Raw genomic sequence first — 25,920 nt, forward strand, 5'->3', positions numbered from 1 at the left:
TAGAGGTGTGTGTATATAAGAAATAAAAAGACATTTCAAACTATAGATCAAATAATAGATCAAAAAGATAAATCACTTAAGAGAATTATCTACAGCAAATAGTCATCCCAGGCTAAAGGAGATAACTAATTTAAACTTAGAAGCACAGATAGATATGCACGCATTTGTAAATTAATGAATATTTTATGAACGTGTTTAATTTTATTCTACTTAGAGGGGAAAAAAGTTACCTATAAGATAAAATAGGAGCCTTGATATTAAGAAAACAAGAGAGTTTAATTTAATATTTGAGATGGCATTAAAATTGACTCAGTGATCAACTTACCAAAGTTAGCAGATACTAATTAAGCAGCTGTTGAAACGATATTGCTGGGCATTGTGTATTTTTATGATTAACAGATGTTTTATCCTAGTGTTTGCATATACATATGTCTTCTGATGCCTTTGGTACAGCCCTGTTTTACATATTCTCATCCTGCTGCCCTAATGAGACAGATAGATGCTCTGCATGTCCGTCCTACGAAGCACCTGCCCTGGTTCACCTTCTCTGTATCATGGGATGTTGTGGTAGAAATGAAGCAAGATCAGTGACCTCTTCTTATAAACTCATATGTTCATCCCTGAATACCCAGGCTGCCTGGAGTTTACCAAGACTCACTGACTCATTAATTCATTTACTCAGTCAGTCTATGCCTTTCAAGTGCCATCTTTTTACACAGCCAGATCAGTGCACACCTGGATACCGAGGAAGCAGACAAAAAGAGTTCTCCATCTCCTTTTGGCAAAGAGTTAGCTGGGAAAGCGAAAGCTCTAATGTTAAAGAACTGAGTTAACAAGGCAAGTTGTGGTTTAGGACAAATGCAAGTCTTGAGAATGCAGATCAGTGTGCCATGAGAGGTTGGTGAATGAGAGGGACAGAGCTGGGTACCCCCTCTAAGGAATAAGAAGGTAGAACCACTACAGCAAACCGTTTGCTCTTGAAGAGGTAGTAGATAAGGTTCAGACAGCATATGGCCAGATTGGGGGTGCCCTGAAGTGCTGGTCTTGCTCATTTCAACCTGATCCTGGAGGTATTAGTGAACTATGGGCTATTTTTGGTCATCTGAAAGGAAACATGATATACGAATGTTTCATGAAGGCAGAGGATGGATGGTTGGATGGCATCACCGACTCTATGGGCATGAATTTGAGTAAGCTCCAGGAGTTGGGGATGGACAGGGAAGTCTGGCATGCTGCAGTCCATGGGGTTGCAAAGAATCAGACACAACTGAGTGACTGAACTGAACTGAACCTAGATCAGAGTTTCCCAAATTGGGTTTTGCCTGTGAAATGCTAGTAGCTATTCCACAAAAAAGGTTTCCATGGACAGATAAGTTTTTGCAGATTTTTAAAATATAGGACTTCTCAGTGCCTTTGTGATACTGGTATATACATCATGGAATCACTAAGACTAAACATACTATGTGCATTTCCCAAGCTTAACTGATGTAGGATCTCTCATTCTGTGACATGTCTATTTCAATTTTTCCAAACAAACACACTTTGAGACCTAAAATTTATACATGTGAAAACATACAATATTAGAAAGAGAATGAAAACGAAGAGACAGGTAAAGAGATTGCTATAATAAATCCAAGAATACACTAATTTTGTATTTATAAATTGATATTCTCTTTCTTAAAGAAGATTCCTCCATCGTTTAAAAGCTTTAGACCTCACAAAACATCTACTGGTTGCCATCACTGGAGTGATGTAATATAGCAAGGGGAAGGGGCAGATTCTATAGTCAGACTGTATTCAAGTTTCTGTTTGGCTACATATGAGCTGTATAACCTTGTGACAATTATTTCACCTCTCTGAATGCATTGCCTTCATCTTTAAAACAGACATCAGAATAGTACCTGCCTTAGTTCCTGATCAGAGAACTAAGATTCCACAAGCTGCGCAGCATGGCCAAAAAAAAAAAAAAAAAAAAGGAAGAATTTGGCAGTGTGAGGCAGATTCTTGAACAAAGTCCATTTCTGCAGTTTCTTGCCTGCAGTGCTTCTCAACACAGACTGGAAGAATGAAGCTCAATAATCTGACCACTTCTTTTCTCTTCCCTGACCCATGCCACTTGTGAGCTGCAACATGGAGGCCAACTTCTGTATGAAAGACAAAAAAAAATTACTTTTGATCTGTGATTGACTTGGGAGCTCAGAGAAATAAAAAGGAATTAAGATATGTACTGGATTTATAGGGAATAAAAGCATTACAGTAAGAGGACAGGAACTAGGGACAAATACAAAGAAAGTTTTCCTTCAAGAAACACCTACTGGTTGCCAGTAAATGTTTTCAGAACTGCCAAAATAACTCCAGTTGTGAAAACAGTGGGTATGGCCAGACAAGTGTGTCTTTTTGAAGACAGGAAAATCTGAGAGGACCAGACGCTGAGGAAAAGAAATTATACTGCTCCACTTCTCCTTTTCTCTGACCACAGCACTATTTCGCTTCACATTACTCACAGGCTGTAAACATGATTCATCTTGTTCTAGACATTTTTGTCAAGTTATGAGAGTCTAGTGCTTAGAGGTTGAAAACAATAGCCGAGTCCAATCCTTGGTTTTCCAGAGAATCCAGAAGATAGCAGGGAGTTAGGACTTGGCTGTGTAGGAGGCTACTCTATTTTTAAAGAATTTGTTGTCATATTTTCAAACCTTTCTCTCAGCTATCATGTGGCAATAGACAAATGACTATTTGAGAAATTTAATAAAATTCTTCCTTAGGTTTATTCTTTTTAACACTGATTTTAAAACATTTTTAAAACATTGATTTTAAAACATTGATTGAGTTTTTGGTTTTTTTTTTTAACATAGTTTGTAGTTCATAATGTAATTTAGAGACCACAAGCTTACTTAACTGAAAAGGAGTGATGTAATATAGCAAGGGGAAGGGGCAGATTCTATAGTCAGACTGTATTCAAGTTTCTGTTTCGCTACATATGAGCTGTAAACCTTGGGACAATTATTTCACCTCTCTGAATGCATTTCCTTCATCTTTAAAACAGACATCAGAATAGTACCTGTCTCATAGGGTTGTGGTGATAGTTAAAGAAATTAATCCATGCAAATCACCTAGAAGAATACCCTTGTTTGAATTATGTCAGTATTAGCTACAACCTTCAGGCATTTTCTAGTGTTTTCAAAAGTTTGCAGTGAAGAAGTTGACATTAATCTGGATGGGTGACAGGTTAGTTCTGGATACAAAAATCTTTATACTGTTTGCACCATATATGTTGAAATGGAGAAAAAGAACATTGGATACAATAAGGTAAAGAAATTCATGCTGCTCTTTCATCTGCAGCAGAGAACCTAGTTATTTGATTTTTAACACAAAAATGTTGAGCCCAATCACCCTGAGGCACATACTACTGTTAACTCCAGCTATATGCACAGCTGTTGCAGATGACTGACACAGCCAGCCAAGGAGACTAGAGCTCCAGCAGGCAGAATGGAGACCTGCCCCCACCAGCATGAATTTCTGCTTCTAAAAAAAGTCACCCAGTCCTGAGATCTGACTTCAGCCACTTCCACTGACACTTAAATAATCTCAGTTGTTTCCCCTCAGTGCTGTGTGTTCCCAAAGCTTGCCAAGAGCGCTTGGACAAGACATAGCAGGAAAAAGGTATGGGGAGGCGGGTGGTAGGAAAGATGATTCTGAAACTGCCTATGCACAGAGTTTATAAAAGAACTTGTTTCCTCCCTAAAAAGAACAAAGTAGGTTCCTGAATGCTGTCATTTCCATTTACGATAAATGACCAAGACAGAAGACATCTGACCTGTCTACTAAGATAAAAGAAAGCGCTTGATGCCAAATTAGCATCAATGTGGAATCGATACATGAAATAGTACCTTTTATTAAATTGGGCAGCTTACAGTAGAAGAGTCATTTCTTAGACAGTCATTGCCAAGAAGTCCGTCGAACGTGAGGGAAATAATCCACTGGAGACATGTCTTCGATCTCTCTGTCTATTAAAAGAAAAGAAAATATATATATATAATGTAAATAGCATTCCAATTATATGATTGGAAGAATTTGCTCTTCCACTTAGGGAAAATGTCCAAATGACACTCCAAAGGATGTCAGTGTAGGAATCAATGTTTCAAAGAACAGCAAAATGTTTTATACACTGATAGAACAAAGTAGAGACTAGGAAAGGGAAAAATAGCCACTTGGCATTTCTAAGGAGGTTTCTTAACCTGGAAGCTGTTTTCCATTTACAGACCAGGTCCTCATATGGTAAGACTTCTGTGCATGTCGCTGTGGATCTTGGCTGGCTGAAGCCACATGAGTGGGGAGTGTTTACCCCGTGCTCAGCATTGCACTGATTTGTGGCTTATCTCATTTTATACTTACCAGTCTTTAAGTTGTGTTCTCTTTGACCCCTTATTTTTACATATGAGGAAACTTAAGGCTTTGAGAGGTTAAAATAACACAGTGAGTAATGGAAGGGATGAGACTGGATTTTTAGCAGTCTGACTCCAGAGCCTGAGACCATAGCTGCTCAGCAGAAAGACTGTCTCCAGTAAGCCCCAGGATGGTTGCAACCACCAAGGGCCCCAGCAAGGCAAAGCTGCATGGCATGCTTGCCTTTTGAGATCATCCTTTGTGGCTGCAGACCCAAATCCAGCCCCAGTTCTCCTTTTGCATCATTCCGGCTTCCAAGAGCTCTCAACTATATGTTTTTCCCTAGGACTTCTCTCCCCTTAAGTCTTGTTCTTCAAAAAGTATATTCTCTTCCCTCCCTTCACCCTCAAGTTTAACTTTTCACTATTGCTTAGGCCAAAAGATCATACTATTGGAATAATGACATACTGTGATGTGTGTGTTGATGACACTTGACTTTAGGCGAATGGTTCTTAGAAGGAGGAGCTTGAAATTCCCTGTGATCCAGTGGCTAGGACTCCATACTTTCACTGCAGAGGGCCCAGTTTTGATTCCTGATCAGAGAACTAAGATCCCACAAGCTGCACAGCATGGCCAAAAAAAAAAAAGGAAGAATTTGGTGGTGTGAGGCAGATTCTTGAACAAAGTCCATTTTTGCAGTTTCTTGCCTGCAGTGCTTCTCAACACAGACTGGAAGAATGAAGCTCAATAATCTGACCACTTCTTTTCTCTCCCTGACCCATGCCACTTGTGAGCTGCAACATGGAGGCCAACTTCTGTATGAAAGACAAAAAATTTACTTTTGATCTGTGATTGACTTGGGAGCTCAGAGAAATAAAAAGGAATTAAGATATGTACTGGATTTATAGGGAATAAAAGCATTACAGTAAGAGAACAGGAACTAGTAACAAATACAAAGAAAGTTTTCCTTCAAGAATAGATTTCTGCATTTTAGCCCACATATTCAGCTTGGGCCCACTACATGTAAGGGGATTAGAGCTTATGGATAAAGAGGTTATCCTTTAAGTCAAAAAATAGGGCACAGTACAAAGGAAAATGACTGGTTCTAGTTACAGTCTTGAGGCTAAAGCACAGAATTAGAAATATGTCCTTTAAAAAGGGCATACGTGTACTTTAAAATTGTGTATTCAAACTTGAGATTTGAAAAGCATGGGTTAGATATGGATCTCAGTATACTTGGGGCAGTAAGATAAGCCACATTTCTGTGCATGTGAGGGGGAGTTTGAGGTTTGTCTCAGTTACATTGGTTTCAAACAAAAATGTTAAGACAAGTTGGTCAGGTCAGTTAAGAAAAGAAGTGAGTAAATCTTAAATTTAAAACAAAAGTAAGTCAATCAAATGCCTTTGGCTTTCTTGCTAGATTTGTTTACAAATTTTCTAGATTATCAATCATTTAAAGCAGTTGAGTTGATTTGTATATCACCTTAGGGCCTCTGGTTTAGTGGTAAAAGAGAAATTCATATTTTTAATTATCTTGTGATGATAAATAGATTTTAGCTAATCAAAATCATAATAAATGAGTAATAGTCTCAAGTAATTTTTTTCTGTATTATTTGAAGGATATGTTCAAGTTTAACCAAAAATGATGACTTTTTTAAGTTAAATGAGTTTTCATTTTGAGAAAATGATACAGATTTGGATTCAGACAATAAGATCAGTTCAGTTCAGTTCAGTTCAGTCGCTCAGTCGTGTCCAACTCTTTGTGACCCCATGAATCACAGCATGCCAGGCCTCCCTGTCCATCACCATATCCCAAAGTTCACCCAGACTCACGTCCATCAAGTCCGTGATGCCATCCAGCCATCTCATCCTGGGTCGTCCCCTTTCTCCTCCTGCCCCTAATCTCTCCCAGCATCAGAGTCTTTTCCAATGAGTCAATTCTTTGCATGAGGTGTCCAAAGTACTGGAGCTTCAGCTTTAGCATCATTCCTTCCAAAGAAATTCCAGGGTTGATCTCCTTCAGAATGGACTGGTTGGATCTCCTTGCAGTCCAAGGGACCCTCAAGAGTCTTCTCCAACACCACAGTTCAAGCACATCAATTCTTCAGCACTCAGCCTTCTTCACAGTCCAACTCTCACATCCATACATGTTGGAATGTGAAGTCAAGTGGGCCTTAGAAAGCATCACTACGAACAAAGCTAGTGGAGGTGATGGAATTCCAGTTGAGCTGTTTCAAATCCTGAAAAATGATGCCGTGAAAGTGCTGCACTCAATATGCCAGCAAGTTTGGAAAACTCAGCAGTGGCCACAGGACTGGAATAGGTCAGTTTTTGTTCCAATTCCAAAGAAAGGCAATGCCAAAGAATGCTCAAACTACCACACAATGGCACTCATCTCACATGCTAGTAAAGCAATGCTCAAAATTCTCCAGGCCAGACTTCAGCAATATGTGAACCGTGAACTCCCTGATGTTCAATCTGGTTTTAGAAAAGGCATAGGAACCAGAGATCAAACTGCCAACATCCACTGGATCATGGAAAAAGCAAGAGAGTTCCAGAAAAACACCTATTTCTGCTTCATTGACTATGCCAAAGCCTTTGACTATGTGGATCACAAGAAACTGTGGAAAATTCTGAAAGAGATGGGAATACCAGACCACCTAACCTGCCTCTTGAGGAATCTGTATGCAGGTCAGGAAGCAACAGTTAGAATTGGACATGGAACAACAGACTGGTTCCAAATAGGAAAAGGAGTACGTCAAGGCTGTATATTGTCACCCTGCTTATTTAACTTATATTTATATTTAACTTATATTTAACATCATGAGAAACGCTGGACTGGAAGAAACACAAGCTGGAATTAAGATTGCTGGGAGAAATATCAATAACCTCAGATATGCAGATGACACCACCCTTATGGCAGAAAGTGAAGAGGAGCTAAAAAGCCTCTTGATGAAAGTGAAAGAGGAGAGTGAAAAAGTTGGCTTAAAGCTCAACATTCAGAAAACGAAGATCTTGGCATCTGGTCCCATCACTTCATGGGAAATAGATGGGGAAACAGTAGAAACAGTGTCAGACAATAAGATATATAATGCTAAACCTCCTTAGGGTGTAGGTAACCATCTACCTTGTATGGTTTTATAGGCATCAGGGGTGGGCTTCCCTCTATTTTGTTTATGCTCTCCCACAGGCTAATGACAAAATGGTCTTCTTTTGGCTTACAAATGTACTTATTATAAACATTTAACTGCTTCTAGAAAGGAAAACATTTACCATTATCCTTCACAGGAAAGATGGCAGATATGTGACCTTCATGCTTTCCCTCCTGGCCGCCATTCACCATTTACCCAGATTTCTTCCCCCATGTGTCTAGTTCCAAGAATCCACTTTTCAACATAGCTGTCCAGGAAGCCACTTGGAATCAATTAGACGTGACCTTTGAGTTGACCCTTGCTCAACACTCCTGATATATATCTAATGTGAATAAGTTTATTAAATCGTTGAAGGAACAAAATTTTAAACTGAGAAAGTAAAGAAAGTATAAGGTGTATGGATATGAGGGCAAGACTAGGACATTACCACCAAGGGTAGTATATAAACTTTGCTCATAACATTTTAGGATGGTGTGTGTGTGTGTGTGTGTGTGTGTGTGTGTGTGTTAGTCACTCAGTCGTGTCTAAGTCTTTGTGAGCCCATGGACTGTAGCCTGCCAGGTTCTTCCATCCATGGGATTTCCCAGGCAAGAATACTGCAATGGATTGCCATTCCTTTCTCCAGGGGATCTTCCCAACCCAGGGACTGAACCCCGTCTCCCGCATTGCAGGCAGATTCTTTACCATCTAAGCCACTAGGGAAGCCTTTAGAAAAGTAGATCTACCATGTATCAAATATCTACTGTGTGCTGTATAACAATGCTTTGTGTTTGTCATGCCATTTTTTTTCTTTACAGCAGCTCTGTATGGGAGTGTGTGGGTGGGCAGGTATGTGTGTATGAGAGAGAGAAAAACAGGGACAGACAGAGCAATCTCAAGTGTTTAAAGGAGGAAATCAAGCCTCCATGATATTAAAATGACTTGTTCAAGGTGAAAGAGCTAGTAAGTGCAGAGTGATAGGGCAGGTCTCAAGTGTTCCTACTTTTCCAGTATACTCTGCAGATTTACAAATTGTTGACAAAGTAATATAGAATTGTATCAGGACGTGTGGCCAGAGGATCTGCTCAAGATGACCTGCATTTTCAGAGCCATCCACCTTAGCAACAAAATTCAACATAAATTTGAGTGAAAAAAGAATTGAAACCTCTATTTTTTTAACCTTTGTTATTTATGCTGATGAACAGTAATGCAGTTCCCTGAAGATTATGTGAATCAAGATACTTTCCCAGTGTGCATTATATTTATCTGTTTTCCTTGTAAGTTTCCTTCTGAGATATTTGACTATTCTTGCTAATAGTTAAATTTTCTAATTTCATTAAACATACTTATCAGATAGCATTAAATAAAATGCTTTTTGGGGAGCTATATTATAATAAGTACTTCATAATGAATAAACAAATAACATCCTGAGCATGGCACAATCAGTTTTAGTATTAGGTTTGGATTTCAGTAGTATTAAAGCTCAACATTCAGAAAACGAAGATCATGGCGTCTGGTTTCATCACTTCATGGGAAATAGATGGGTAAACAGTGGAAACAGTGTCAGACTTTATTTTTTTGCACTCCAAAATCACTGCAGATGGTGACTGCAGCCATGAAATTAAAAGATGCTTACTCCTTGGAAGAAAAGTTATAATCAACCTAGAGAGCATATTCAAATGCAGAGACATTATTTTGCCAACAAAGGTCTGTCTAGTCAAGGCTATGGTTTTTCCAGTGGTCATGTATGGATGTGAGAGTTGGACTGTGAAGAAAGCTGAGCGCCGAAGAACTGATGCTTTTGAAGTGTGTTGTTGGAGAAGACTCTTGAGGGTCCCTTGGACTGCAAGGAGATCCAACCAGTCCATTCTGAAGGAGATCAGCCCTGGGTGTTCTTTGGAAGGAATGATGCTAAAGCTGAAACTCCAGTAATTTGGCCACCTCATGCGAAGAGCTGACTCATGGGAAAAGACTCTGATGCTGGGAGGGATTGGGGACAGGAGGAGAAGGGGACGACAGAGGATGAGATGGCTGGATGGCATCACGGACTCGATGGACGTGAGTCTGAGTGAACTCCGGGAGTTGGTGATGGACAGGGAGGCCTGGTGTGCTGCGATTCATGGGGTTGCAAAGAGTTGGACACGACTGAGCGACTGAACTGATCTGAACTGAGTCTTACATCAGTATGTGTAATTTTTAAAGTTATTGATTAAAGCAAAAATTTTTACCAGACCTTTTATTTGTAACAGACATAAAACTGACTTTGTATTGGATCATTTTACAAATTTCTAATGCTGCTGCTGCTGCTGCTAAGTTGCTTCAGTCGTGTCTGACTCTGTGCGACCCCATAGATGGCAGCTCACCAGCCTCCCCCGTCGTTGGGATTCTCCAGGCAAGAGCACTGGAGTGGGTTGCCATTTCCTTCTCCAATGCCTGAAAGTGAAAAGTGAAAGTGAAGTCACTCAGTCGTGTCCGACTCTTAGTGACCCCGTGGACTGCAGCCTACCAGGCTCCTCCATCCATGGGATTTTCCAGGCAAGAGTACTGGAGTCGGGTGCCATTGCCTTCTCTAATAAGTATGGGCTATTCTTTTATTTTTAATTTCAGTTGACCTCAAGAGGAACAGTTTCAGTACTCATTTCAAATCAGAATTAGAGATTTAATAGTGATTTAATCAGGATTTAATAGTGATTCTTCTATTATAACATTCTATTGTGTAATGAAAGTCAAATAATAAGTATTTATTGAGCACCTACTATATGCCCAACAGTATACTGAAACACTGGTTAGAATGCTGGAAAAAATTACAACCAATGGATTCTTAGTGTTGAGAAAGCCTTCCATGTGGCCAGACTGTAGCATAGCTATAGTCAGAAGTATCTATGGAATGATCTGCTACAGCTCAAATGCATCCCCTAAGGTTCTCATTAATAACAACAAACACTTGTGTACTACTTACTAGGTGCTCAGCCTCCTTCTGTAAACTGCACACTAATTCTTTGAATCCTCTTATAAACCTGCAAAGTGGATACTCAGTTTTATAGAACAAATCTGAGGCACAGAGAGGTTAAGGAACTTGACCGAGATGAAAGCCACTAGGTGGTTGAGCTAAGCTTTGAACCCAGGCAGGCTCACTGTGCGTTCATGTGTTCACCATAAACTAGGTGTCTGAGCTGGAAGCTCTTATTGTGATCCAAGTGGGAGCAGGGAAGTGTCTAAAGAGAGGGAGGCGGTATGAGTGAGAAACTTGACAGTTGGAGTGGTACATCAAGGATCAGACAGTTAATTAAAATCAGAATCAAGGTTACGTGTCTAAATGAATCTATTTGTATTTTAGAATGTATTATTCTGAAAGTTGCCAACAAAGATCTGTATAGTCAAAGCTATGGTTTTTCCAGTAGTCATGTACAAATGTGAGAGTTGAACCATAAAGAAGGCTGAGTGCCAAAGAATCGATGCTTTTGAATTGTGGTGCTGGAGAAGACTTCTTGAGACTCCCTTGAACAGCAAGGAGATCAAACCAGTCAATGCTAAAAGAAATCAACCCTTTAGGAATATTCATTGGAAGGTCTGGCTGCTGCTGCTGCTGCTAAGTCACTTCAGTCATGTCTGACTCTGTGCGACCCCATAGACAGCAGCCCACCAGGCTCCCTGTCCCTGGGATTCTCCAGGCAAGAACACTGGAGTGGATTGCCATTTCCTTCTCCAATGCATGAAAGTGAAAAGTGAAAGTGAAGTCGCTCAGTCGTGTCCGAGTCTTCACAATCCCATGGACTGCAGCCTACCAGGCTCCTCCATCCATGGGATTTTCCAGGCAAGAGTACTTGGGTGCCATTGCCTTCTCCAGACTGATGCTGCAGCTGAAGCTAAAATACTTTGGCCCACTGATGTGAAAAGCTGACTCATTGGAAAAGATTGGAAAACAAGCTGATGCTGGGGAAGACTGAGGATAGGAGGAGAAAGGGGTGACAGAGGATGAGATAGTTGGATGGCCTCACCAACTCAATGAACATGAGTTTGAGCAAAGTCCAGGAGATAGCGAAGGACAGGGAAGCCTGGTGTGCTGCAGTCCATGGGCTCACAAGAGTTGGACATGACTTAGCAAATGAACAACAGCAGTTCTGAACAGTATATATTTGACGGAAAAGAGTAATTACACTATCAAGTCAGAACTAGGGTGTCCATATCATGATTCAAACCAGGACACTTTTGGGAGTAAAAGTGTTATTAATACACCAGGATTCTGTTATAATTGTGGGGCCATCATGGAATGAAGAGTACAAACGGTCACCCTACTCACAGCCACTGAAAGAGGTGTTTCTGAAATGCTCTTTTTAGAAACCACAACCTCCTGATTTCCAGTCATAAATGAAAATAATCCTGGGTGGAAGAGCATATATTGAGGACTGGATTTCCAGCTGGGCTTCTTTATTGTGGATTATATCTAAGGACCAATTCCCTATCCACCTTCTCTCCCTCGTGAACACTTGTCACACAAGCCACTGTAATCAATTAGCTGTTTGGAAGAAAAAAGGTGGACTTCATTATTTTAATTCCTCTGGCATCATTTCTATTGTCTTACATTTGCTCATTTCTGATTGCTGCCTTATAGTTACTCCGCTCTGCTGCTGATTGGTCTGCTGGTATCAAGTACCATGAAGAATCCATCCATGCTGCTTACGTCTATGTGATAGAGAACAGCAAGCACTATATCTATATAGAAGTAAGTCTTTTTGAAACACTTATTTATTTATTGGCTGGATTGGGTCTTAGTTGTGGCGTGTGGGACCTTGGTTGCATGATGTGGTATCTTCTTGTTGTGACACGCAAGCTCTGCAGTTGTGGCACACAGGCTCCAGAATGTCTGGGCTCGTAAATTGCAGCCCAGAGGCTCATTTGCTCCACGGTAGTGGGACCGTAGTTGCCTGACCGGGGATGGGACTTGCATCCCCTGCATTGCAAGGTGGACTCTTAGCTTCTGGACCACCAGGGAAATCCCTAGAAGTAAGTCTTGCTCCTTAAATTGGTATGACAATCTGCCTTCCTGTAACATCACACAAAGAGTGCAGGGCCCCTACTCAGGACTTGCTCCATTAATGAGTGCGTGTTAAGATGTGAAGAGGTCACCTGAAATTTGACTTCCCTGGCATACCTGACATTCACTCTGCATTTTCATTAACTTGGGACTCTAATAGAAATTCCTCAAGTCCTTATTATCAGAATGTATCAATTTATAATGTTATTAGCCAGAAATATCCCACCATGGAGATGTAAGTTTTGATCTGGCTTGAGTTGGAGGGTGTAAAGATGAGGTGCGTGCTGCTTCAGGAGAGAACATGGAGGGGTAAGCTCTTAACTGGTTAATGTAGAGACCACTGGATGCCATGGTTCAGGGATGCTGGGGCAGGGAGAGGCCGGAAAAGGAACATGGAAAAGGGAGAAGGAAGAATATTGAGGGCAGGTACCACCTTCTTCAATTCCATGTCAACTACTATTCGCTATAAAGCTTTTTCAGATCCCAGAGTTTGTGTTTAGAGACTAGGAGAAAATCTGCAGGTACTAGTTCGGGAGCCTTAATCGTCTTCAAAGTAGAACTGAAGCCAGCTCCAAACACTTGGAATAGCCTTTAAAAATAAAAAGTCATGACCATGGAAAAATAGCTCAGGGCACATATGTCCTCTTTATTTCAGTCTTTTCTTTCCCACTGAATTTTTTTTTTTCCCCCCACTGAATTTTAAAACATATGTGGTGAGGGACTTCCCTGGTAGTCTAGTGGTTAAGACTCTGCTTTGCAATGCAGGAGTTGTGGATTCCATCCGTGGCTGGGGAGCTAAGATCTCACATGCCCTCATGGCCAGAGAACCACAACATAAAACAGAAGCAATATTGTAACAAATTCAATACAGAGATGGGGTTGCTGGGGAAAAAATTCTAGCCCCATTTTCCTTCTCCTTGAGTCCTAGCCCTTCCCTTCCATGAAGTAACAGTTCATTAAAGGCAAGTGAGAAAGAATTGGAGCTTAATTTATTTCATAGGCCTAGAGAAGGAGAAGGCTGATTAAAAATATTAGCAGGCTACATTTAGTGTGGTATCCTGGATGGGATCATACAACAGAAAATGGGCATTAGTGGAAAAATTAGTAAAATCTGAATAAAGTCTAGAGTTTAATAAAACTAATACTGTTAGTATTACAGTTTTAACAACTGTTCAGTAATAATGCAAGATGCTAATAGCTGGTTCATCCATTGCCCTGCATCCTTTTGCTTTGTCTCTTTTTCGTAGATTAAATCCGCTTTTCTTTGTAACGTTACCATGGCAGTAAACAAGGTCAGTAATGCCATGTGGGTGCACGTGGCTCTGGACATAAACTTGGTTGAAATGCCTGTAGCCAAAGTAGGTGGTTGGCATGCACCCTCCTGTATCCAAAAAAGGAGAAGCTGAAGGACGTGAGTGTGTGTTACAGCTGCTGAGGAATGCTAAGCTTCTCTGTGATAGGAATTCAGAAGAACAAACATGGTTTGGTAGCCCTTGAGATTTTGATTGTTTGCTGCCCTAAAGGGGAAACATATTCTCAAATGAGTTTTTGAGCAAAGACTTCTAAGTTTGTCTTTTGGAAGCTGTTAACAGATTTATGCACTGAAGTTTAAAAGCTTGTGCAATAGTGAAAATGATAATGTGGCCAAAGGATGATAACCCTATTTTGAGTTATTGCCTGTTTAACACTTTATCTTAAGATGATTAGCAGAGGTTACTCTGTGATAACTAAACTTATAAATTACAGGTGTGTTAAAACAATTTGTATAGTAAATAGAATATGTAATATTCGTAATACTTGTACCTAATTTTCAACAGTCCTTTGTGCAGCAGCTAAATCTTTCATGCCATTATAATAATAATCTTGTACCTGGTTTTTTTTTAGTAACAGTTTTAGATACTGATGCATGAATTTATAAGCAGAAGTACTTAAAGCAAAAAAAAAAATTCTCTTTCCAGCTTATTGATTGATTTATATAGTACAACATACTAGCAAGAGAGATTTATAACTACTTAAAAATAGAAGTTCAGAAATAGTAAGAGATCTAAACAAATGTGATAAGGCCAAAGCAGATAATAGGAAATAGTGGAGAAAATTAAACCAGGATTCTGCCATCTACCCTGTTCAGAAAGTAAACTTAGCATGAGATAGAATGTTTACCAGTACAGGATTTTTGATCATAAGCATCTACACAGTGTGTCTGGAAAACCTGATTTCCCTATTAAGTTCAGAATGTTCCTACCATTCTAAGAACGTAATCTACAAGGAATTTGCATAATTACACAACTGTTTAGCTTTCTACTTGACTAAGATGATATGTTGCTGTTGTTCGGTCACTAAGTTGTGTTCTACTCTTTGTGACCCCATGGACTGCAGCGCACCAGGCTTCCCTATCCCTCACTATCACCTGGAGTTCGCTCAAACTCATGTCCATTCAGTCAGTGATGCCATCAAACCGTTTCATCCTCTGTTTCCCCCTTCTCCTCCTGCCATCAATCTTTCCCAGCATTAGGGTCTTTTCCAATAAGTTGGCTCTTTGCATCAGGTAGCCAAAGTATTGGAGCTTCACCTTCAGCATCAGACCTTCCAATGAATATGCAGGGTTGATTTCCTTTAGGATTGACGAGTTTGATCACCTTGCTGTTCAAGGGACTCTCAAGAGTCTTGTCCAGCACCCAGTTTGAAATCATCTATTCTTTGGTGCTCAGCCTTCTTTATGGTTCAACTCTCACGTTTGTATGTGACTACTGGGAAAACCATAGCTTTGACTAGACAGACCTTTTTTGGCAAGGTGATATCTCTGCTTTTTAATACTCTCTCTAGGTTTCTCACAGCTTTTCTTCCAAGGAACAAATATCTTTTAATTTCATGGCTTCAGTCACCATCTGCGGTGATTTTGGAGCCCAAGAAAATAAAATCTGTCAATGTTTCCACTTTTTCCCCATCTATTTGCCATGAAGTGATGGGACTGAGTGTCATGATCTCAGTTTTCTGAATGTTGAGTTTCAAGCCAGCTTTTTCACTCTTCTCTTTCACCCTCATCAAGAGGCTCTTAGTTCTTCTTTGCTTTCTGACATTAGAGTGGTATCATCTAGAGAATGGTGCAACAGAGGATGAGATGGTTGGATGGCATCAATGATTCAATGGAAATGAGTTTGAGCAAACACTAGGAGATGGTGAAGGACAGGGAAACTTGACGTGCTGCAGTCCCCATGTGGTTGCAAAGAGTTGGACAAGACTTAGTGACTGAAAGACAAAAACAACAACAAATTTGCATATCTGAGGTTGTTGATGTTTCTCCCATCGATCTTGATTCCAGCTTGTGAGTCTTCCAGCTTGGCACTTTGAATGATGCACTCTGTAGACAAGTTAAATAAGCAGGGTGACAATATACAACCTTGACCTACTCCTTTCCCAATTTTGAACCAGTCCATTGTTCCATGTTGAGTTCTAACTGTTGCTTTTTGACCTGCATACAGGTTCCTCAGGAGATAAGGTGGTCTGGTATACCCATCTCTTTCAGAATTTTTCAGTTTGTTGTGATCCACACAGTCAAAGGCTTTAGCATAATCAGTGAAGCCAAAGAAGGTATTTTCTGGAATTCCCTTGCTTTATCTGTAATCCAGTGGATATTGGCAATTTGGTCTGTGGTTCCTCTGCCTTTTTAAAATCCAGTGTGTACATCTGGGAGTTCTTGGCTCATGTACTGTTGAAGCCTAGCTTGAAGGAGTTGAGCATTACCTTGCTAGCATGTGAAATGAGCCCAATTTTATGGTAGTTTGAACATTCTTTGGCGTTGCCTTTCTTTGGGATTGGAATGAAAACTGACCTTTCAAAGTCCTGTGGCCACTGCTGAGTTTTCCAAATTTTCTGGCTTCTTGAGCACTTTCACAGCATCATCTTTTAGGATTTGAAATAGCTCAGCTAGAATTCCATCACCTCTACCAGTTTTGTTCATAGTAATATTTCCTAATGCCCACTTGACTTCATATTCCAGGATGTCTGGCTGTAGGTGTGACCACACCATCATGGTTATCTGGGTCATTAAGACCTTTTTTATTAGTTCTTCTGTGTATTCTTCCCACCTCTTTATAATTTCTTCTGCTTCTGTTAGGTCCTTGCTGTTTCTGCCATTTATTGTGCCCATCTTTGCCTGAAATGTTCCCTTGGTCTCTCCAATTTTCTTGAAGAGATCTCTAGTCTTTCCATTCTGTTATTTTCCTTTATTTCTTTGCATTGTTCACTTAAGAAGGCTTTCTTATCTCTCCTTGCCGTTCTCTGGAACTCTGCATTCAGTTGGATATATCTTTCCCTTTTTCCTTTGCCTTTCACTTCTCTTTTTTTCTCAGCTATTTGTAAGGCCTCCTCAGACAACCATTTTGCCTGTTTGCATTTCTTTCTTTTGAGGATGGCTTTGGTCACCACCTCCTATATAGTGTTACAAACCTTCACCTATAGTTCTTCAGGTATTCTGTCTACCAGATCTAATCCCTTGAATCTGTTCACCACCTCCACTGTCTGTCTGATCATAAGGGATTTGGGATTTGATTTCAATCATACCTGAATGGTCTAGTGATTTTCCCTACTTTCTTCAATGTAAGCCTGAATTTTGCAATAAGAAGCTCATGATCTGAGCCACAGTCAGCTCCAGGTCTTGTTTTTGCTGACTGTATAGAGCTCCTTCATCTTTGGCTACAAAGAATATAATCAGTCTGATTTTAGTATTGACCATCTGGTGATGTCCATGTGTAGAGTTGTCTCTTGTGTTGTTGGAAGAGGGTGTTTGCTATGACCAGTGCATTCTCTTGGCAAAACTCTGTTAGCCTTTGCCCTCCTTTATTTTGTATCCAAGGCCAAACTTAACTGTTACTCCAGATATCTCTTGACTTCCTACTTTTGCATTACAACCCCCTATGATGAAAAGGACATCTCTTTTTGGTGTTAGTTCTAGAAAGTCTTGTAGGTCTTCATAGAACCATTAGACTTCAGCTTCTTGAGCATCACTGCTTGGGGCATAGACTTGGATTACTGTGATGTGCAATGGTTTGCCTTATGAGTGGATTCAAACTATCTGGGACCCAGAGAAGCCCAATACTTAGAAGAACTGGAAGTGGTAACAAAAAGTTGTGTGGAAGATGATATAAGTGATATTGTTTAGAACCGCATGAGACCCGGAGTGAGATGAGACTTCCTTATATAGTTATTCTCATATAACTTTATATAGTCATTCTCATCTCAGTTATTCCCAGTGTCGTTTTCGGGATCAGAACATATCTGCTCAGGGAAATATATATATTTTTAATATCAGTGTAATTTTTAAATTGTATACCACATTTTCCTTACTGCATACTTCTAAGACAGAAATTTATTATATAATTATCTCATTTATTTTGCATAGAACCAGTTTTTCATAAGCTGCTCTGATGACAGAGTTGTGTTCAACAAGATTGGCGATGCCATTGCTCAGAGGATACTTAAAGCTCACAGGTAAGCTTTTTAGCATTTTGGTAGAAGCTGTTACTGCAGATGTTCTTGCATTTACTACTAAAATGACTTTTGAAAGCCCATTTTTAAAATACCGTCTTTTCCTAGCAGACATGACTTTTGTTCAGCTAGCAGTAGGTTATTGAGTCCTTAAATCTGCGTCAGTCGCTGAGAATTTTTGAGTCTGTTTTTGAGGGACTCTGAATGCTCCCAGAGCAGTCATTTTTTCCTGGCCAGTCTCTTTCCCACGCATTAGACTTGTGATTTGATTTATTTAAAGGCAGACAGTGAGTTGTGTTCACTTAAAAATCAAAGCAAAATAGTCAAAACATTTCCCCATAGGTTATATTAAAATTCTTGTTACCCTCTGTCTTTTTCAGCTCATGTAATTGTTTTCTTTAATAACACTTTTATTAAGATATAATTCACATACCATACAATGCACCCAAAATGGACAATTCAGTCATTTTTAGTATACTCACAGGGTTGTGTGCAACTATCTCTGAATCAATTTTACAACATTTTCATCACTCCAGGATGAAACTCCATACCTATTAGCAGTTACTGCCTATTCTTCCTTTTCTTAGCCCCAGGCAACCACTGATCTACTTTCTTTCTCTGTAGATTTGCCTGGTCTTTGTGGCATCTAGAAATGCCACATGTAAATGGAATTATACAATATGTGGCCTTTTGTGACTTGCTTCTTTCACTTAGCTAAATGTTCTCAAGGCTCATCTATGTTATAAAATGCATCAGTATTTCATTTATTTTTATTGTCAGATAATATCCCATTATCTGTGTATGTGTCATATAAAAGGACTTATCCATTCATCTGTTGGTAGATACTTGGTTTGTCTTTACTTCTTGGCTATTATAAATAGGAGTGAAAGTGAAGTCGCTCAGTCATGTCTGACTCTTTGCGACCCCATGGACTGTAGCCTACCAAGCTCCTCTGTCCATGGGATTTTCCAGGCAATAGTACTGGAGTGGATTGCCATTTCCTTCTCCAGGAGATCTTCCCAACCCAGGGCTCGAACCCGGGTCTCCCACATTGTAGACAGATGCTTTACCATCTGAGCCACTACCATAAATATTCTGTACTGGTTTTTATGTGCAGACATGTTTTCTTTACTTTAGGTGTAAAATTACTGGATCATATGGTAACTCTATGTTTAACATTTTAAGGAACTGTCAGAATGTTTTCAAAAGTGGCAACACCATTTTACATTCCCATAGTATATGAGGCTTCCAATTTTTCTGTATCATTACTAATAATTACAATTATCTCTCTTTTTGACTGTAGTCGTCCTTCTAGATGTAAAATGGCATCTCATGTAGTTTTGATTTGAATTTTCCTGGTGACTGATAATACTGAGTATTTTTTTATTTATTGGCCAGTCGTGTATTATCATTGTCCATTTTTAAATTAGGTTGTCTTTTTAAGAGTTCTTTATATATTCTGCATACAAATCAGATTTATGATTTGCAAATATTTTCTTCCATTCAATGTGTTTCCTTTTTTACTTTCTTGATACTGTCCTTTGAAACACAAAAGTTTAAAATTCTGATGAAGTTCATTATCTTCCTTTCCCTTTATTGCTTGTACTTCGGCTTCATAGCTGGAAAACCATTGTCTGGTGCAAAATCATGAAGATTTATCCTGTTCCCCCCCTCTAAGAATGTTATAGTTTCAGCTCTTATATTTAGGACTTGATTAATTTTGAGTTACTTTTTGTGTATGCTGTGAGATGGAGGTCTAACTTTGTTCTTTTGTATGTGGAATATTCAGTTGTTCAAACAGCATTTGTTGACAAGTCTATTCTTTCCCTGCTGAATCGTCTTGACACGTGGAACTAGTTCTTTTTATGACTGATTTTAGCTCTGTATAGGAAGAGCAAAATAAAGAAAATCACTGGTTGTGGTTTCCTCACTCAGTCATGCCCAACTGCTTGCAACCCCATGCACAGTAGCCCACCAGGCTCCTCTGTCCATGGGATCTCCCAGGCAGGAAACCTGGAGTGGATTGCTATTCCCTTTTCCAGGGGATCTTCCTGACCCAGGGAAGGAACCCAGGTCTCCTGCATTGCAGGCAGATTCTTTACTGAGTAAGCCACCAGAGAAGCCCAAGAAAATCATTACATTTTATTGTTTCAATTCATTGAACTTATACAGTGGAGAAGGTTAAGTACATATCCATTTGGAGCTTAAACCATTTTTTGGCTTCCAGTGCCATGTAGTACTTTCATATCTTTTTTCACATATAAATATGTGGGGCTTTTTAAGAACAATTTACAATGGCAACTACCAGCGTTTTCTAACTATTCATTTGTTTATTTATGGCTGTGCTGGGTCTTCATTGCTGTGTGGACTTTTCTCTAGTTGCGGCAAGTGGGGGCTGCTCTCTAGTTGCAGTGCCTGGGCTTCTCATTGTGGTGGCCTGTCTTGTTGTAGCACAAAGTCTCATTAGCTGCGGGTCCCACACTCTAGAGCACAGGCTTCATAGTTCCAGTGCCTGGGCTTAGTTGCTCCAGGGTATATGGGATCTTTTTGGATCAGGGATTGAGTCTGTGTCTCCTATATTGGCCAGCAGATTCTTTACCACTGAGCCACCAGGGAAGCTCACAGCATTTTATATGATTCACAGTTTCTATCTACAGACTCTTACTGAATTTTCACAACTACTCTTGAAAGTAGATCATATAGTTTTGTTGTTGTTACTATTGTTGCTGTACATTTTTGTTTTTTTCTGTTTGATGCCTTAATTAGCATTTAATACCTTTTCATTTTTTTAGTGATTGGTCTGGGGATTGCAATATGTATCTTTTTCTTTGCCCCATTTAAGTTAAAACTGACATGAAAGAGGTGATGTGCCTTGTCTGGGACACTAACAGCAGAAGGCAAAAGCAGCTTTGAGGCTAAGTGTTTGGACTTCGGACCAGCTGCATCCCATAGCAGCTTGGCAGCTTGGCTCCGGGCCCACCCTTGTCTAGCTCTACAATTCTATGGACTGTAGCCCACTAGGCTCCTCTGTCTATGGGATTTACCAGGCAAGAATACTGGAGTGGGTTGCCGTTTCTACTCCAGGGGATCTTCCCAATCCGGGGATCCAAAAGGCATCTCTTGCTTCTCCAGCACTGGCAGGCAGATTCTTTACCACTGCGCCACCTGTATCTCCCATTCATTGACAGGATTCCAGACCACTTCGGGGTTGCTCCGCATTGAGGCAAGCAGTTTGGGCCTTTATAATCTTGTCCTCCCATTGACCGGTCATTGGATGTAGGCCGACTCCGGGAAATGGGTATGACCTTGAGTGAGGCAGGCTCCTTTGGCCTCTGGAGGTCAGTTCCTGAGAAGGACCACCCTGCATGAGTGGTGAGGGGCAGCAGCCAGCACTCTCAGCAGCTGAGGGAATGGCTGTCTTGAGCCCACAGCGAGGGCCTCTGGGCAGTGCAGCGTAAGACTCACCCATCCTGCAGGACCCATTCCCACACATCATAATCACCATTTCACAAAAACGCAGAGGGCTTAGCTCCACTCCAGCCTTACTGGATCAGAATTTCCTGAAGGGGAACCCAGGCACTTTTATTTTATAAATGTTTACAAGTAATTCCAGGGCACAGCCAAAATGATGTAGTACTCATCTAGAACAGCATGCATGCATGCATGCTAAGATGGTTCAGTCGTGTTCAACTCTTTGCAACCCTATGTAGCCTTCCAGGCTCCTCTGTCCATGGGATTCTCCAGGCAAGAATACTGGGGTGAGTTGCCGTGCCCTCCTCCAGGGGATCTTCATGTCTCAGGGATCGGACCTGTGTCTCTAAAGTCTCCTGCATTGTCAAGCAGGCTCTTTACCACCAGCGCCACCTGGGAAGCCCCTAGAACAGGATATATGGCCATAAATATTAATAACGGTCTGTGTTTTTACAGATGACCTTTATTCTTTGCCTTCTCAAATGCTTTTATTAAGAAAGTCACCATAAGACTGTTTCTGAGATAACTTAAAAACAGTCTGTTTACAGTTAAACATACACACACGAGAGATTCCTTGCATCCTTTTTAGTCTCCCAGTTTTAGGGAACAATCTATGTTTACAAAACTGCATTATATTTCTGTCAGCTCTTGCATTTTATTGATGCAGGAGTGTCCTTTTGGTCTCTAAAACACACTGAACAAAAAAATAATTTTTTCATGAAATTGAAATAAGTCACAAAAATACATTTAGTTGACAAATGAGCTCATTGAGCTGAGCAGTGAATCATGAATTTTGGGGAGCTGTGATCAGCTAATCAGGAGAGTAGGATGAATCTCAGCTTCACTCATCCCAGTTAATAGTTCCCTATAGTATATGGTTTAATAAGTATCTATAAGATTTGTTTTTAACTGTTTGGAACCTGAAAGGATATTTTTCCTTAGCATATTAATTTGTCTTCTGAAATCTGCACTTGTTCTAAAATTACAGCACTTTTTAGAGCTGGAAAGAACTTTAAGATATATTCTGATGGAGTATTTCCCAGTGACCCTGGGATCCATGGTTAGAGAGCCTGGCAAGGTAGCATCTGTTGCAGATTTTATCTCATGCCTGGGAGTTCACAGAGCACATTAAAGATGGGCCATTTCAAGCTCATTCTGTAGAAACTGGGAAACAAAGTCATCAAATTTCAAATTCACTGTGTGTCATTTCACTTTGATCTCACAATAGTCCCACTTGCTTTGACAGTCATTTCAAAGCGGTATGTGTATCACTCATTCAGACTTCCAGTGGGCACACATACGTATCCCAGAATCATATTTCACATTTTCCCCCTTCTCTGTGTCTCCACATTATTGTTCATCTCCTGTGTTAATTCCAAATTATAAAATATATATTTATGGAATAATTTCAAACCTGTGAGCTTGTATTCTTAGGAGAAAGGTAAAAGGAGGCTGCAGGCAGCCTCCTTCTCGCTGAGAGCCGTCATGGGCCATCCCCAAGCTCACCCCTCTCTCTTCCTTCCTCTCTTCTCAGTCTCAGAACTGCCCTGCCAGGGTCACATGCCTAGCAACAAGCATAATTTTGGCTGTTGGAAAAAGAATAGAATCCAGCACAAAGCAGATGGAGGGAAACAGCAATCAGCATTCGGCCAGCCTAACCAAGGAATGCAGGCTCTCTTCCAGAGCCCTCCCACCTTAGAGAGGTTGGAGTCTAAATTGCTCACTTTTCTACCAGACCTGTCAGCCCCACACCAGTTCCTACAATGAGTTCTCTGATCCCCTTACTTTTTCCTGGTTCCTTCTCAGCATCCATAATTCTCTACAGAACCAGGCCAAGCCTCCATGTTCTGATTCATAACCTAGAGCCTCATCCGTGCTGAACCAGAAATAGCTGTGGAAATCTCTGCAGAAAACAAAAGGTCTCCTCTAAAAACCAAAACTGTCCTGGAGGTGCAACCAGCTCTCAACCCAGCTAGAAGTCTGTCTTTGACAACTCAAATAGGACTAGAGATCAGGGAGAAGAAATCATAATCCACAGCCTAACACGCTTTGTACCATGTCTGAATAAGCCAAAAGACAGAGTATAACCGATTGATCCAACTAGAAAACGTAAAACGGTGTGTGCATACATGGATGGTTTCTGAGCAGGAAACCATTTTTGCTTATGGAACCTTCACATGCATGATTTCGCTGCCCTGGTGAAAATTTTTAAGTGAAACAGTGCATTTTGTACCATTATCACTACGAGGTTGACACAGGCAGTGAAATAGGAAGTTGATTTAAATGCATCTGTATTTTGATATTAAACTGCATTGGAAAATACAGTTTTGAAAATTTCTCAAACTCTTCCTGCTTCCTACAACTGTAGAATAGTGCCAGATGATGCTTACAATTTGGCCATGAGTGATGGTATGAGGAACCTCCTCTGGAGAATCTGAAAGTAATTGGGAACCGGATGTCTGGAGATCTGGGTTCTTCCCAGCTCTGTTGTCTACAGGCATATGACCCTTCGAATCTATAATTTCTGCCTTTCTGGGCACTCCATTTTTTTCACCAACAAGGAGAATAATAATATCTGCTGTACCTAACCCGTATGAATAGATGTGAAAGCAATTTGAAAATTGTCAAGGACCAGCTCATGTAAGAAATTACTATATTATTTCCAGGATATTCATCATCTGGAAATGTGCTAGCTCACACTAAAGTTGAGCAGGGATAAAGAATCACAATTCTCGAATCAACTATTTATTGTTGTTGTTGTTCAGTCACTAAAGTCATGTCCAGCTCTTTGTAGTCCCATGGACTGCAGCACACCAGGCTTCCCTGTCCTTCACTATCTCCTGGAGTTTGCTCAAACTCAAGTCCATTGAGTCGGTGATGCCATCCAGTCATCTCATCCTCTGTTGTCCCCTTATCCTCCTTTCTTCAACCTTTCCCATCCTCGGGGTCTTTTCCAATGAGTCAGCTCTCTACTTTAGGGGGCCAAAGTACTGGAGCTTCAGCTTCAGCATCGTTCCACTGAATACTCAGGGTTGATTTCCTTTAGGGTGACTAGTTCAACTATTTAGAAACTATTTAGAATTAATACTATTAATTTCTATCAATTATTCAGAAATTAATATTTATGTTAGAAACAAGTGTTTTCCTAAAAAGATGTTGAATGTGACCCATTTTAAATTATTAGATGACTATTGCTGGATAAGGACAACCTACTTTGGTTCCCTATGACTGGTGCTTCCTCATTTTGTGACAAGTAGAGGCACATGATTGAAACTGTCTAGAGATGTCCTTCCAGAAATCTATAGCTGACTCCTCATAGGAATCAATTTTTGGATTCCTCATTATTGACTGGATTACACCTTCCTCCCAAATATAAAATAAAATGTATTCCGAAACATAATGTTAGTTCAGTTTTGCTTTAACTTTAGGCATTTGAAGGTGTACAAGCTTTCTAATTGAAGTCACTGGTTGTTGACTGATTAATAATGTTATCAAATCACTTTTGAGTCATTCCACATCCAACATGCTTTTTATGCATTCCTTTATTTAATTCTTTCATCAGTTCTCACATGAAATGGATGCAAATGATTTCCATTCTGTAGATGAGGCAGCTGAGGCCAAGCGTGATTATGGTAACTTGCCTACATCATACAACTGTTGCTGAGTGTAACTGGGGCTCAGATCATGTCTTTAGGACTTCAGCTTGTGCTCTTTACCTTGTACCATTGTAGCCTGACTACAAAACTTTGCTCATTCCAGGGGAAGAGGAAATGTTCTCATTTCTCTCCTAGAAATCTAGGAGAGATACTTTACCTTAATTTTTTTTAAAATCAGATGAACATTTTCTTTCTTTTTTTTTTTTGAAGTAATTGCTTGATAGATAAAAATTTCTTAGGTTTAAAGAAAAATCTACATCCTATAATTACCATATCCTATAATTTGCGTAGCAAGCTGAAAGAACACGTTGGGTATGTTTCAGAATCACTGTCTTAAAGAAATTTAAGCTGCAGTTACAATAAAAAAAGAAAAATATGAAATTTAAGTATACCCATGGCTGGTTTCACATTTTATCTTGTGGGATAACCTCCAAATTGTGTAAAATTCCTGGAGAAGAGGTTACATTAAGGCAAAGATGACAGAATGTGGCAGGAGAAGTTTGGATTTAGATCATTTAGTTGTTCTTATTTGATTCCAAAAATTAGATAAATGGTTTCTCCGCAGAAAGATTAATACCAGGCAGAGGCCAGCAATCATTTTGAGTCTGAGCACGTGCCTTGGCAGAGAGAGGAAAGAAAGGAAAGATTCTTTTTTTAAAATGAGAATGAAAATGACTGGGCTGTAGTGTAGTTTCATAAGAGATTTTTCCGAGTCTCATTTGAGACATCTTATTTGTACTGAGGGACATGCCTGCCG

The 25,920-nt window shown here is 40.0% G+C and overlaps 1 protein-coding gene across 14 annotated transcripts in view; it reads left to right on the top strand.

Moving 5' to 3' along the window:
• The window catches only part of PLD1 (phospholipase D1), a 284,231-nt gene that overhangs the window by 161,236 nt on the left and 97,075 nt on the right, over positions 1 to 25,920 (top strand). For all 14 annotated transcript variants that reach the window (XR_009595050.1, XR_009595051.1, XM_042234517.2 and 11 more), the window contains 2 exons: positions 12,130 to 12,240; positions 17,951 to 18,039. Coding sequence is in view for 12 of the 14 variants with exons in the window: in XM_042234517.2 (XP_042090451.1) it covers positions 12,130 to 12,240; positions 17,951 to 18,039 (200 nt within the window). In the remaining 2 variants the exon portion in view is untranslated. The remainder of the gene's footprint in view (positions 1 to 12,129; positions 12,241 to 17,950; positions 18,040 to 25,920) is intronic.

This window comes from Ovis aries, chromosome 1, assembly GCF_016772045.2.
Source record: "Ovis aries strain OAR_USU_Benz2616 breed Rambouillet chromosome 1, ARS-UI_Ramb_v3.0, whole genome shotgun sequence".
Taxonomy (NCBI): domain Eukaryota; kingdom Metazoa; phylum Chordata; class Mammalia; order Artiodactyla; family Bovidae; genus Ovis; species Ovis aries.